General features: G+C 38.1%; 1 protein-coding gene across 1 annotated transcript; it reads right to left on the reverse strand.

The window, feature by feature from the left end:
• Nucleotides 1-8426: 8426 nt before the first annotated feature.
• Nucleotides 8427-13137, reverse strand: LOC115794124 (serum amyloid P-component-like). Its single transcript, XM_030749431.1, has 5 exons — nucleotides 13040-13137; nucleotides 12813-12867; nucleotides 11551-11653; nucleotides 11166-11463; nucleotides 8427-8928 (listed from the first exon to the last, which is right to left on the reverse strand). The coding sequence occupies exons 2-5, from the start codon at nucleotides 12865-12867 to the stop codon at nucleotides 8719-8721; spliced, it is 666 nt and encodes a 221-aa protein (XP_030605291.1). The 5' UTR covers nucleotides 13040-13137; the 3' UTR covers nucleotides 8427-8718.
• Nucleotides 13138-13427: the final 290 nt, after the last annotated feature.

Consider the following 13427-nt stretch of genomic DNA (forward strand, 5'->3'; position numbering starts at 1 on the left):
TCTAATACATGTACTCAAAGGACTTCAGAAGTTAATATTTATCAAAGCCTTCTAATACTACAAGATGACCTGAATGTCCAGCACAGATAAAGGTTTCGAATCATTTGTATTGTTCTGTGATAGTGAGTGCAACAGAGGCATTGCCACAAATGTGGGTTTGCCTTCTTCAGGGAAAAGAGCACATTTACAAGTGATGTCACTGGCTCTGACTAGTTCCATCTCTAGTCTCAAGTGGGACACTCGATAAATTGACAGAGTACTGGAATGCACAGGGTAAGTGAAGAAATCACCACACTTACCAAAGAACTTAACAAGCACAAACTTTTCATCATCAGATGTGATGATGTTCTGAACCAAACTGACCTTTTCATTCACCTGCACACAATTATCTCCCTCTGAGGAAGCAATACAACCAAAGTCCAAGTGCAGTTCACTGTACTGCTCATATGCAAGTGCTCTGCCACCCAAAGGCAATGGGCCATGAAAATGCTGTCCTGTTGCTGCATTTACCTCTGGCAGGTGAATGGGAAAAGTTTTTCTCCAACCATGTAATAACACTTCATTTGGTAAATGAATCAGGCTATGGACATTATAAACTATGTTTTTCTGGCCATACAAAAGACCAAAATGCTCAACAAACTGAACCAGAAGTTGAGACGCAAATTGGCAGTAGTCCTGGTACAGTGCTGGTGAGAGCAAGCAACGCATTGCCACCGAAAGCAACAGGAAGTTCTGGTACACTGCAACGTCAAGTACTTCTAGCAAAACAATAGGCCCGGTGTAAAGCAGAAACTGTAGGAACTCAGTAGCTTTCCACCTGTCTACTTCCCAAAGAGAGCGTGGTTTGCGTGCTAATTCCTTAGGAACTGCAGGCTTCAACATTACCATTGATTTTGAAATGGTACTGATCTGAGTAGAGCCAAGACGAGTAGCACCAGTGCCGGATTTCCACAAAAAAATCAATTTCCTCATGACACCCAAACAGACTAAATGCATATAGTCTAAAGGGAACTGAGTCACCATGCCTATGCCAAGAACATTCCAATGACAAGGCCCTGTGTGGTGTTCATCATCTTCATCCACAACGACAAAATCTTCATCCTCTCTCAGTGCAGCATCAGTTTCAGGGAATGTCATTCTTCGTTTATGATGGACACCAATCTGTTTACACTTATCACAACCAAAATATCCAGAATGACCCTTTACACATTTAACAAATGCACGTGCAGGTGCATCACAAATCACTGTGGAAATCTGTAATTGGTAACAATGACCAGCAAACACAATACCACTTTCAGATAGAGTCACCATCTCTGTTAAAAACTTGTCAAGGTATAAACCAACATCAGTAGGCTTATGTTTTCCACAATACAGACCTATTATGAATGGGTCTTTTTGGGGAAGCTCCTCAATTAGACCCAAGATTGGCCAGAACTGATCAGAAGCACTTTTGAATAACAGAAGGCCATCAATGTTTATTTGCAATGAAATCTTATTAATGGAACTAAATAAGCTATGGTGCTGATACGCCTGAAGTTTCTGAATAACACCATTTTCCACACCTAAGTGTGATCCACCAGCAATGTTCAGGATATTTGAAGCATAGCTGGTACCTGTCTTCAGCAAGGTTCTTGCATCCTTAGGAAGATCGGTATGTCCACAATTCCTAAGAAATTTCAAAAGACTGCAGAGAGCAACCTGTTTTATTTGAAATTTGACTGCCCAGTCTAAGAGCTCATCACCCAAGCAAATGTCCTCCTCACTCTCAGTATCCAAGAAAGACGAATCTGTGGAGCAATCCGGTTCTGATTCAGAGCTATTTTCAATGTGAACAAATGATTCAGATGGTAAGTCAGAAGGATGACAGATATCATGTTGGTCAAAAAAGTCTGTGCCAGGTTCATTATCTGCAAACGTCCCAAGCAGCGATACATTCACAGGTATACTACACCTTCATTGAGCATGCCATCATCATTGTTACTAGAATCGGAACTTACAACTGAATCACCAAGTATGCCGAGGCTGTCATGCTGAAATGCAGTATTATCAACCAGATGTTCAGGATATTCATCAATTTCACTGTCATCATCTCCACACTCAAATTTTCTTTTTGCAGCACGGTAAGCCTGCCTCCAAAGAGTCCATCTTGAGAATGAATCAGATTTGTTTGCCATTCTTAGTGATAGCCTAATGGTAATAAGCCACACTTTTCAGAGTTCAATTTGATTAGAGCCAACTCAGGGCACACCAGCCCATTTGACTGAAAAGAATTTGTTTTTCAATGTAATCGGCACAATAATAAACCGCACTGGGAGTGCTGCTGTAACTGTGCTATTAGCTAGTGATCTGGATAATATTGTAAAAGGAAGAAGCCAAGGTCCAGTTATATCACGTGAAAAGATCAAATAACACAACAGGACATGTGCTATAAAATAAAGATTCAAGCACAAAATTTAAAAGTCTCTAAGCCTGACTAAGAATCAATGCACAAATTACATGCATGATTAAGTCAGAATTCAGGTTGTAAACCATATGGACATAAATGTATGAGTACTACTTACAATGCGGCTCAGCCGCGGTGGCCATCGTTTTCAAACAAAGCATGGTATTTACCGTAATAAATTTTACTTTACGTCCTAATAACTATGTTTTTGATCAAAATACAGTGATAAATAAACTTACTTAACACTTTAGTTGGTATCCGCTCAAATAAAGGAATATTTCTGGAGCTCGTAATTGTTAGACCTTCACTGATAGTCGTGCGAAGAAATGGCAGAATGGCGTTGTTCGAGCTCGTTCTTGTGGGTCTGATGGCGGTTGGCGTCTGATACCACGTAACTTCCTACAATCACGTTGTTACGCGCGAAATTTAAACCTGGTAACTGTGAGGTACAGAAAGAAAACGGGAAAAGTACAGATTGCTAAATAAACACAATTAAAACTAACCATGGTTTTGTGTTTTTTAAAAAGCATTACCTGAATTGATGTGTTTTATATTTAGTTAACCCCTACAGAGGCGCCGACGCATCAATTTATGATATCATCGCCTTCAGATGACGTAACAGCAGGACACTGATTCGCTGATTTCAATTAGAGTTGAAAATGCAGACTTCAAACTATATACCAATTTTTAAATCATGCCATGCCTTTTCCTGTATATTATCCTCATGTTTGTGTGCAGGAGAAGGGCAGGAAGTTCTTGGTAGCAAAAACAAACACACACACAAAAAAACACGATCTTGTTCCCTATTGGATGGAAAAATGGAGCACAACAGCCAATCACAAAATTATATGGAAATGTACGGTATTTGGTTGCTGAGGGACAGGTGAAAGACTGGTGATGTTTTGAATTGCCGTGGGATGGACAGAAACTCTTCTTTGGAGTAGCGCAAATAATTTGTGTGGTATCTTATTGTGACACCTGATTATTCTTTAGTTGTACAGTTGTATTTTAGTTGTATTTTAATGTACTTGTAATTGTAATAACTTTTACTTTATAAATTTGTGCATATATCTTAAATATTTTAAGAAGATTACATGCTAACATTTACATAAGCCACATTTTACAGAAACAGACATTATTTCCAAATGTTCACAGGACGTTCAGAGAACGTCAGGGGTGCACCAAGACAAAAAATGGAAATTTGGTGAAAAAATATTGTTAACAACACTGCAGATGTAAAAGATATAACAACCAATGAAATAAAAACACAGCAAAAAAATTTCCATGATGAATGAATGTTCACTGAACGTTCACTGAACGTCATGTGCTGAACACTGAACATAAGACTTTCAGGGGACGTTCAGTGAACGTCTTCTGAACCTTCGCTTGCTAGCTGGGAAGGTAATTAACACACACACACACACTATTAACACACACCTTTACAAGCGTAAATGGTTGGCCACTTAAGTAGGTTGTGTACAGAGGCCGCAAAGCTAGCTCTCCGAGCAGCTCCAAAACAAGCAGCTTCATGTGGTGAGAACATCAGGATGCAGCTGGATTTGAGCTTTGATTCCTTCAAAGAGTTCAGTTTGTTTTTCTCCAACATTCGCTGTGTTCTGATGTTTTACACCACGTGTTCCGCACTGACGCTGAAGTGTGTTGTAGAGTTTATTCAGTTTTGGAGTTCATGTTTTTCTTTGTTTCTCCTTGTTGATGTTCATGTGTTTCCTTAATATTACACACATTAAACACGTAACGCTGCTATTTTGTGAACAGTTGGTTGTTGAATGCAATTTTTTAAACGGTATCTTTTGTGGAGTTATTACACAATAGTCAGTCTTGCACCTGACAAAGTATGAAAAACTGAAACTGACGAAAACTAAACTAAAACTAAGCATGAAACCAAATATAAAAACTAATGCTCTGAAAACTAATAAAACCTTTATATATATATATATATATATATATATATATATATATATATATATATATATATATATATATATATATATATATATATATAAATAATCAGATTAAATAGTTGGACTTCCGGACCTTGGCCTCATGAAATTTTGTCTGACTGGACCTCTTTAAATTTTATTTGAATACCCCTGATCTAGAGTTTTTTATTTTAGATTTATAATTTTAGTTTAGTTATCTTAAGGTTGTTTCCCAGTTGTTGTGCTTTTCTGCTTTATGTTTTTGTTCCAGTTATTGTTATGTTTTTGATATTTCTCCTTTCAGTTTACCCTACCTGCCTGCTGTTCTCCATGTATCTGTGATGTTCCCCTGTTATTTCCTGTTTTATTTTAGCATTCGTGGTCTCTTGCATTTGGTATTTAGTTTTACCTTTCCTGTCTAATTTTCCTAATTAGCTGTAGCGGTGTTCCCTGATGTTTCCCATCTCTGTAATTAGCTGGTGTGTATTTATTTTCTGAGTCTTGGTTTGTTCTTATTTGTACCCTCCTCATAGCTGTGTGTCTCCCTGTTCCATGTTCTCCTTAGATACCTGCACTCTTCCCAGTTCCTGCCCTGCAGAGGTTTTGGTCTTTTAGTTATTCCTGTGAATGATCAGCATTAAAGCTGGATTTTGAATTTACTTCTTATCTCCTGAGTCCTGCATTTGGGCCCACATCCTGCCTACCACACAGCCGTACCCTGACAAAATCCGTAATGCATGCCAATATAATGAAAAATAAAAATGTGGATTGGGAAATTTTGTTTCTCCAAAATACCTGGAAATTATGCACTATTTAAAATTAATTATAGGATAATGATTTCATCTTTCCTGTAAAAACTTGAGTTTTTGCCCCTAAATCTAGTGTATATAAGTATTTCTAGGTAGATATAATTACATTCAAATCCATTTCCCATGATTGAATTCTGCTCCATTTGTTCAACCAAGCAGTCAGTGCAGCACATGCTGCTTTCTATGGGAAAAGGCCAGAAGAAAGAAAAATGCACATTTCTGTCACTTACAGTTAACAATATATGCAATAGATCTGTGTTACTATACTGAAGAACAATTGATCATCAGTACAAATAAACAAGTCCAAGGGGCAAATGTAGGAGCAAAGGAGTTCTTTGATAATAAGTAACACACACTCACGTGGACTTCTGATTGTACGTACAACTCATTCTTTGCCAAAGAGATGCTACTTGTTTCTCATTCAATAAAATTACTTGTGTCCACCATGCATCTGAACTTCTTAATGTGGTGGAAATTTTTTTCCTCTATAATTAAATCTGCACAGTATTAATTCTAGCAGCAACACAACTCACCAATCACCTCTGTTTTGATATTTCAGTAGTGAACTGAACAAGAGCTCCTCGAATGCTTGATTCTTGGTGTTGAACTTCTCCATGCATTTTCACTAAAAGAAATAAATAAGTATTCATCCATAAAAATGTATTTGTTTTGTCTAATTTATCATTCAAGCTGATAAATAAGATACAATATTTGCTATACAGTAATATTATTGAGTCTGAACCAAACTATTGAATCAACCAAATGATTATTGTGCATTAACTAAAATAGATGCAACTGTCTTAATAACTGTTTTTCATGCTTTTAAGGGCTAAACATTATCAAGACTATGTTAGTAAGTGCAACATGCTTCATTAGACAATTTCAGCTAACACTGTTTATGTGAATATCCCTAAAATCTAATTGTGAAGCAGTGGCCGAGCAGTCCTGCACACTTGGTTGAATCTGAGCAGAGTATAACCCTGTACACTTCAGAATTCATCCGGCTCCTGCTATCCACAGTCACATCATCAATGAACAATATAGACCCAGACATACAAACCCATGCCATAACTTTACCCCCACCATGTTAGGCAAATAATATGGTATAATTGAGATAATGAGCTGTTTCTCTCCTTCTCTCCATACTTTAAAGGGTAATACTCTCATACTCTCTTCCTGTCATTCTGCTACAAGTTAATCTTTGTTTCATCTGTCCAAAGATTTTTTTTTTCCCCAAAACTGTGCAGGGTCTTTTAGTTGTTTTCTGGCAAAGTCTAATCTGGCCATCTTGTATTGAATGTAACCAGTGGTTTGGTTGTTGTAAATGTAAGCAGAGTGTTCTTGAGTTGGCTAGATGTTGTGAAGAGGGAAAAGAATAAACCATTTCACTTGCTGTCTGTGGTTTTTCAGGCCTTTTGGTGTTGCTGACCAGTGCACAGAGTTTATTTTAACTTTTCAGCCTGATGATGGGCTGGAGATGCAGGGAAATGCTCTCAAAGTATATAAGTTCAACACTTTGAATTAGAGCTGGGCGATATATCGAGTTTTTAAAAAATATCGATATATTTTCATACGCGATATAAGCTGAGACAATATCGTTTATATCGATATAGTCTAGTTCGCGTTGCAATCATACTTGTAGCTCCACTGGTTCACCTTTCTCTTCTCCCAGCTGGTGGTCTCTGCACAGCTTCACACTGTCCCGCCTCTCTCCGCTTCACAGGAAGCGACTGCATGGCAGTGTTGCCAACTTAGTGGCTTTGTTGCTAGATTTTGTGGCTTTTTGGACACCCCTGGCGACTTTTATTTAATTTTTTTCAAAAAGCGACTAGCGACAAATTTAGCAACTTTTTTCGGTGAGGTCGGAGAGTTTTGTAAACCTGAAATCCAGGGTCAACTCCAGACTGGAACAGAGTCCAGCCCCTCTCCAGGAGACTGGTTCCAGAGCCCAGGCCATGTGTTGAGGTGAGCCCAACTATATCTAGCTGATATCTCTCAATCTCACGCACTAGCTCAGGCTCCTTCCCCACCAGAGAGACATTCCATGTCCCAGTAGCCAGTCTCGATAGCTGGGGACACACACTGCACCTGACCCCTACGACGCCTCCTGCGGGTGGTGGGCCTGACCTTATCGTGGTGGAGGGATTTGTGTTTCCCAGTGATCCCAGGAGCTATGTTGCCCGGGGGCTTGTCCCCCTGTAAGGCCCTTTCACACCGGACGCGTAAATTCCGTGCGAATGTTTCGTGCGTTAAAAGTATTTTTCGGACTCGCCTGTTCTTAATGCAGCCGTTCACACCGACCGCGTCATTTCACAGGACGAATTTGCAGCATTAATTTTTTCGGATCAAGTTCGATTTTTCTGACTTTCGCAAGCGAACAAACAGGACTGACCAATCAGAGCGCTGCATTTAGCAGCATGTGAGGTCATAGCTCAAAACGTGCACCGATGTACTGAATATACAGTGATGTGGGAACAATAAAATCATAATATTTTACCTCAGACACACAGCTACACGCTGCTCCGGGTCACTCGGCTCGCTCATATTATCCTCTGCCTCCTCACATGTGATCCCAACTCTGCCAACAAGAGCTCAAACTGTCCCACTGACATCCTGAAATATGCCCGAAAGCATCCGTGATGCAGCTTCAACTCCGGGATCAAACGATGAAACTCTCCCTGCTGCTGCTTTCTTATGAGTTGGATGAACCCATAAACTCTCTTTCTTCCTTCTCTTGTTTAGAAACATCAGGGCCTCATTACATCATCGCTTGAAGTCGACTGCATTTTTTTTTTCACCGTGCGTAATATAGGGAGGATTTAGTCGCAAAAACACAACGCGTCCGGTGTGTATGTAGGTTACACGACAGGTTCGCATCCGAAAGATTCGGAATTTCGTGTCGCTTTTACGCAACGCATCCGGTGTGAAACGGCCTTAATAAGGGTTAAAAACTGTCAGCCATTAAGACTTGATTCTGTGCTCTAACAGTGGGTATAGAGAATATATTTAATTTGCCTGTGAAATGTACACTGGTGTAATGAATAGTAACAAGTGAACTTTGTGATGAGCCTTGGTGCACTATGGTGGTTATAACATCATCCAATTCTCCTGCTTTTTTCATTGCATAGTAAAGGTGAAAAATTTTATATATATTATTACAAAAGACATACATGTGAAATTAATGTATATTTAATAGAATAAAAATTATCCAAATAATATTATTACACAAAATGGGACTTTATTGGAATGAAAAAATGATTTATGAATTTACTTCCACAAGCTAAGAACAAATTATTATCATAGATAGATAGATAGATAGACAGATAGATAGATAACCACTGGGGAAATCAGAACTCTTAAAACTTGTGTTGTTTTTTCTATTTTAGATATATAAATTTACTTACTACTACTTACTACAACACATTGATAGTAAAGAGTTGACGCAGTCGTATGCATTGAGCATAAAATACTATTACAGAAATAGATTTTTAAATCTTGTAAGAAATCAAAATCTTGTTTCAAATGTTTAGTCACAGGACTGTTTGTTTTCTAACAGCACTCTTCCTACAATCTGAAACTCAAATGCATCCCAGTTCAGCACATTGCCAGGTGCGAAGCTGATCTTATAGGTCTTGAGCTCACAGGGTGAAAGGGTGTAGTTCCACATATGGACATCAGATATCATGCCAACAAAAGACTGGTTTTTATCAAATCCTCCACCATAGGAATCCTGTTCCTGAGAAATGACAGAGAGTTGAGTTAGCAACTGTATTGTACTTTTTTTAATATATACATTACAAACATACAAGAAAATAAAGAGAGTGGAGCACATCTGGAAGTTTGTTAAAAACTTAACTGAGACTTTTGGAAACACTGTAAAATGTTGCCACCATAGGTTACCAAACTTAGACAGTTTCACACAGAACAGTATACAGTCGACCCTCGTTATATCGCGGTTCACTTATTGTGGCTTCACTGTATCGCAGATTTAAAAAAAATTATTACTAATTCTTTTCCACAGAGTTTTAACTATATTACGGGATTTTACAGTATATAGGTATTTCTGTAACTCATAACTATGTTCATCACTCGGATGAAGAGATCAGTTATGCCTACACCAATAGTGGAAATAAAAGTTACGGCCGAGGGCGAAGATACTGCACCACCTTCATCGCCATCAGTACTGCACAGTTACATAATTCATCATCTTCATCATTCAAGTTGTAGTAAGAGAGTGGGAAAGGTTTATATGAGTGTGGGAAGGGTTTATAAAGCCTTAAAATATATATAAATAATAAAATAAATATAACGCCACTACTTTGCGGATTTTCACCTATCGTGGAGGGTCTCTGGAACGTAACCCCCACGATAGGTGAGGGATCACTGTATTTAAGGTCATCTTCTTGGCCTCCTCTGGACCATTTTAGGAAAGCTGCTGTTTTAGATCTTGTAGATCTAAAAACAACTTTGAGTATTTTATTTATTTGTCTTTCAATATTCAGATGTATAATCAATCTAGCCCCAGGGCCTATTCTAGATATATTTGAAGACGATACAGAAATCTCTGGAGTGTCTAGGATCATAGTGAATGGCAACTGGAATAAATAGCATATATGTAATTTTAACCACTGGGCAATTTGCATAAATGACTTTCAGCTGGGATAGGCTCCAACCCCCACCCCCACGACCCTGAACAGGATAAGGGGAAGAGAATGGATGGATGGATGGATGGATGGATGGACTTTCATAAGGAACACACTCCCAATTGAAATAAAAAATTAATCTTTCAGAGTAAAATTGAAAGTTCTCTAAAAGCAAATGAAGCTGTTGCATTTTAATTAAATATATTTCTATTTATTATTACACTTATTTTTCAGAATGACTTTTGTTTATTTATTTATTTTACAGCCTGTCTTGTCTGGCACGTTTTGCAATCAGAATTATGATCTGAATGCACTGCTGTGCCAAACATATTTGCTCTTCCAAGATGAGCTCTATAGATTCTCTATAGGCTCCTCTGTTGTTAGTGTTTTTCCTTTTATTTTATTTATTAATTGTGTTCTTTTTCACGTAAATGTATATGTATTGTAGCAATGCCAGAGATGACAGGCGGGGGAAGGAAAAAGAAAACAGGAATAAAAAGAGGACAGAGCACAAGTATAAATCCACAATGGTTCACCAACTGCTGCACCTGTAAAAAAAAAAAAAGAAAAAGAAGAAGAAAAAAATGTGCAGCAGTGACCAGTGGGGAGCAGTAAGGAATGGTAACCCTGGCCTGTGACTGTCAGAATCACATTTTTAATGCATTGTGCTGTTCTATTCTCCCTCACCCCTTCCTAAAAGTGAAGATTGTATTTATATTTTGTATATGTAAAAGCCCAACTTCAGACAGGGCTGAAAAATTTGCATACAATTTACGCTGCACAACACAGCAGCTTAATGCTCTATACTGAAGCTACTGTATGGCAAAGGCATTATTCCTATAAAAAAATAAGCAAGTCAGTAAGTAGATTAAAATAAATAAAGTATCTAAAGTAAAAAAAAAATTTCACTCATTGTTTACTTTATTTTTCACTTTGTGTTTGGTTAGGTTTAGGTCAAACAATGGGAGATTGTTTCAACACTGTTTTCAAGATTACACGTGAAATATCTGCTCAGATGACTCTCAAAAACACATGTGGTCCAAGCATAAAACACACTTAAAATTAAAACTCATTTGTGCTTACTGTCACATTTAAGGGCAATTTGTGTCCACAAATATGAACAAATTGATCAGATTTCTTTTTGTTCATGTTTTTCCACGAGACCATGCTGGTATGTTAGACAAAGGGAAAAATTTAGACACAGAAAGCTATTTCGACATCTGTTTGTGTGACGATAAAGCAACAACTTTTGATTTCCTGTCTTTGAAAATCAGTGCAGTTCATGCAGTGAAGAACCATTTGTCTAAGTATGGTGATTTAAAAAGGTTACCTGTCCTAAGACAATGATGATGGGTCCACTGATGTTGGATCCAGAGCTGACGAATTTCCTGCTTGAAGGCATTCCATCTACCCACAGCTGTGCGAGTCCAGAAGTAGCGTCCCATGTGGAACAAATAGAATGCCACGTGTTCAGCTTGTAGGCCAGCCCTTCAAGACCAACCCATTTGTCCCTCACATTCAGGTAAAAAAAACCATTTTCAGCTTTCTTGTATATCAGGAGGTCATTGATAGCAGACGGTGTAGCCAAAGAGAACAATGAATGCTCTCTTTTTAGGTCAGTAAAGGACCTGAAAGCAGTGCAAAATTGATTTAACAATCAGACATGCAGTAGTTATTTGATGTTTGTTTAATTCATTTAGTTTGTTCAAAAGTACCTGAAACACACGGTCACAGCGCTCAGATCTTGCCTTGATGTAGTCACCCTCACATGAGCTGTGTCAGTTTCTTCTGGGAAGGTGAACATTTTATTTGACAGATCTTTAAAAAAAATAGAGAAACATATGAATAACCCAACTGGAAAGAGTAATGTAAGCAATTTACTGTAATAAAAAAAGAATCAAGTAATCAAAACAGTAGATTCATCATTTCTGTTGAAGCTGAATTTACTGTAAATTTTGACATCCACAGAACAACACTTCACAATCACGTAAATGTATAATGCAAAGTTTTATTGGTATCCACATTTCTATTTTTAATACAACTATTTCAAAGCTTTTCCCTTTGTACAAACCTGCCCATATCTGCTATCTGCCTGTAGCGTTAAATGTAAGTGGTTTCTTGCTTTCTATAAAAATTAGTTGAGCTGGAAACTTACCATAGAAAGTTAACTGGACCTGGAAATTCCACTCAGCTCATTGAATTCTGATGGTCTTTACCCCTGCCTCTGCACCTCTGACTTGTTTACTTGACCTCACTGGCAGCTTGTTGCTGAATACTAAGCAGCAACAATCCAGTAATTATTTTAATAAATATCCATCCATCCATTCGCTTCCGCTCATACTGTTCAGGGTCGCAGGGGGGCTGGAGCCTATCCCAGCTGTCATAGGGCGAGAGGCAGGGTACACCCTGAACAGGTCGCCAGCCTGTCGCAGGGCCAACACAGTGAGACAAACAACCTTTCACACTCATATTTATGCTCTCATTCACACCTATGGGCAATTTAGTGTAGCCAATTAACCTAAGCCCAGTAAGTGCATGTCTTTGGAATGTACCCAGAGGAAACCCACGCAAGCACGGGGAGAACATGCAAACTCCACACAGAGAGACGGAGAGGCCTGGGCCAAAGTGGAATTGAACCCAGGCCTTCCAGATGGTATTCTAACTGTGCGGCAGCGGTGCTAACCACTGCGCCACCGTGCTGCCCTTAATAAATATTTAAGATGATATATTTTCGATTAAAAGAAAACAAAATATAAAAATACTCAAAATACTCAAATACTCAGAGTATTTTTTCTAGTATTTCTTTCCTTTTGAACAAGGATAAAAGAGTTGGTACCTATCTAAAACAGAAAGCATTAACAAACATCAAACGTTAGCAGATGAGAGTACGCTGTAGGCTAAACACTCAAAAGGATGTCTTTGTACTGTGATTCATTTGAGTTGTATATGTTAAATTATTCATAATTTAAAAAAATACCTTGTGGAATGGCAGCACACGATGTCAGCATCACCAGTAGAAGCAACAGCGCCATCTAATACAAAGAAAATACAGAAAAAGCAAATCAAACATTGCCCAAATTTTCAACATCTTAGAAATTAGGCTTCTGTTGCTTTAAGGCACCCAACTACAATAAATAATACATGCAGAATTTTTTTTTTTTTTAATTTGTGTGTGGAATACATTAATTTACTTGGCCGTCTTACCTTGAATTCAGTGTCGGGCTGTTGTGTGCCTCAGTGAGAGACTGAGTTTCATACTGATGCTGTTTGTTCGTCATTGGGGTCATTGGCTTTGTGTTTGTCTTTCCTGCCTACGTACACTTAGATTGTTTGTTGGCAATGATGCACGTTTTTTAACATTACTTCTTTAAATAACCACAGCAGATTTTAAATCAAACAATCATCATGGCTGATAATAAAAGTTAATAAATATTCAGGGTTTTATAGAAGTATTGCATTAATTTTTTGGAAATTTAAGCCATTTTGATACACAGTCCTCAATTTTCAGAGGCTCAAAGCTAAACAGAGAATTGACTGACAAGCAGTTTCATGGCAAGGTGAGGTCTATTCTCTTGTTAGTTCATGACAAATT

This window comes from Archocentrus centrarchus, chromosome 16 (genome assembly GCF_007364275.1).
Source record: "Archocentrus centrarchus isolate MPI-CPG fArcCen1 chromosome 16, fArcCen1, whole genome shotgun sequence".
NCBI lineage: Eukaryota > Metazoa > Chordata > Actinopteri > Cichliformes > Cichlidae > Archocentrus > Archocentrus centrarchus.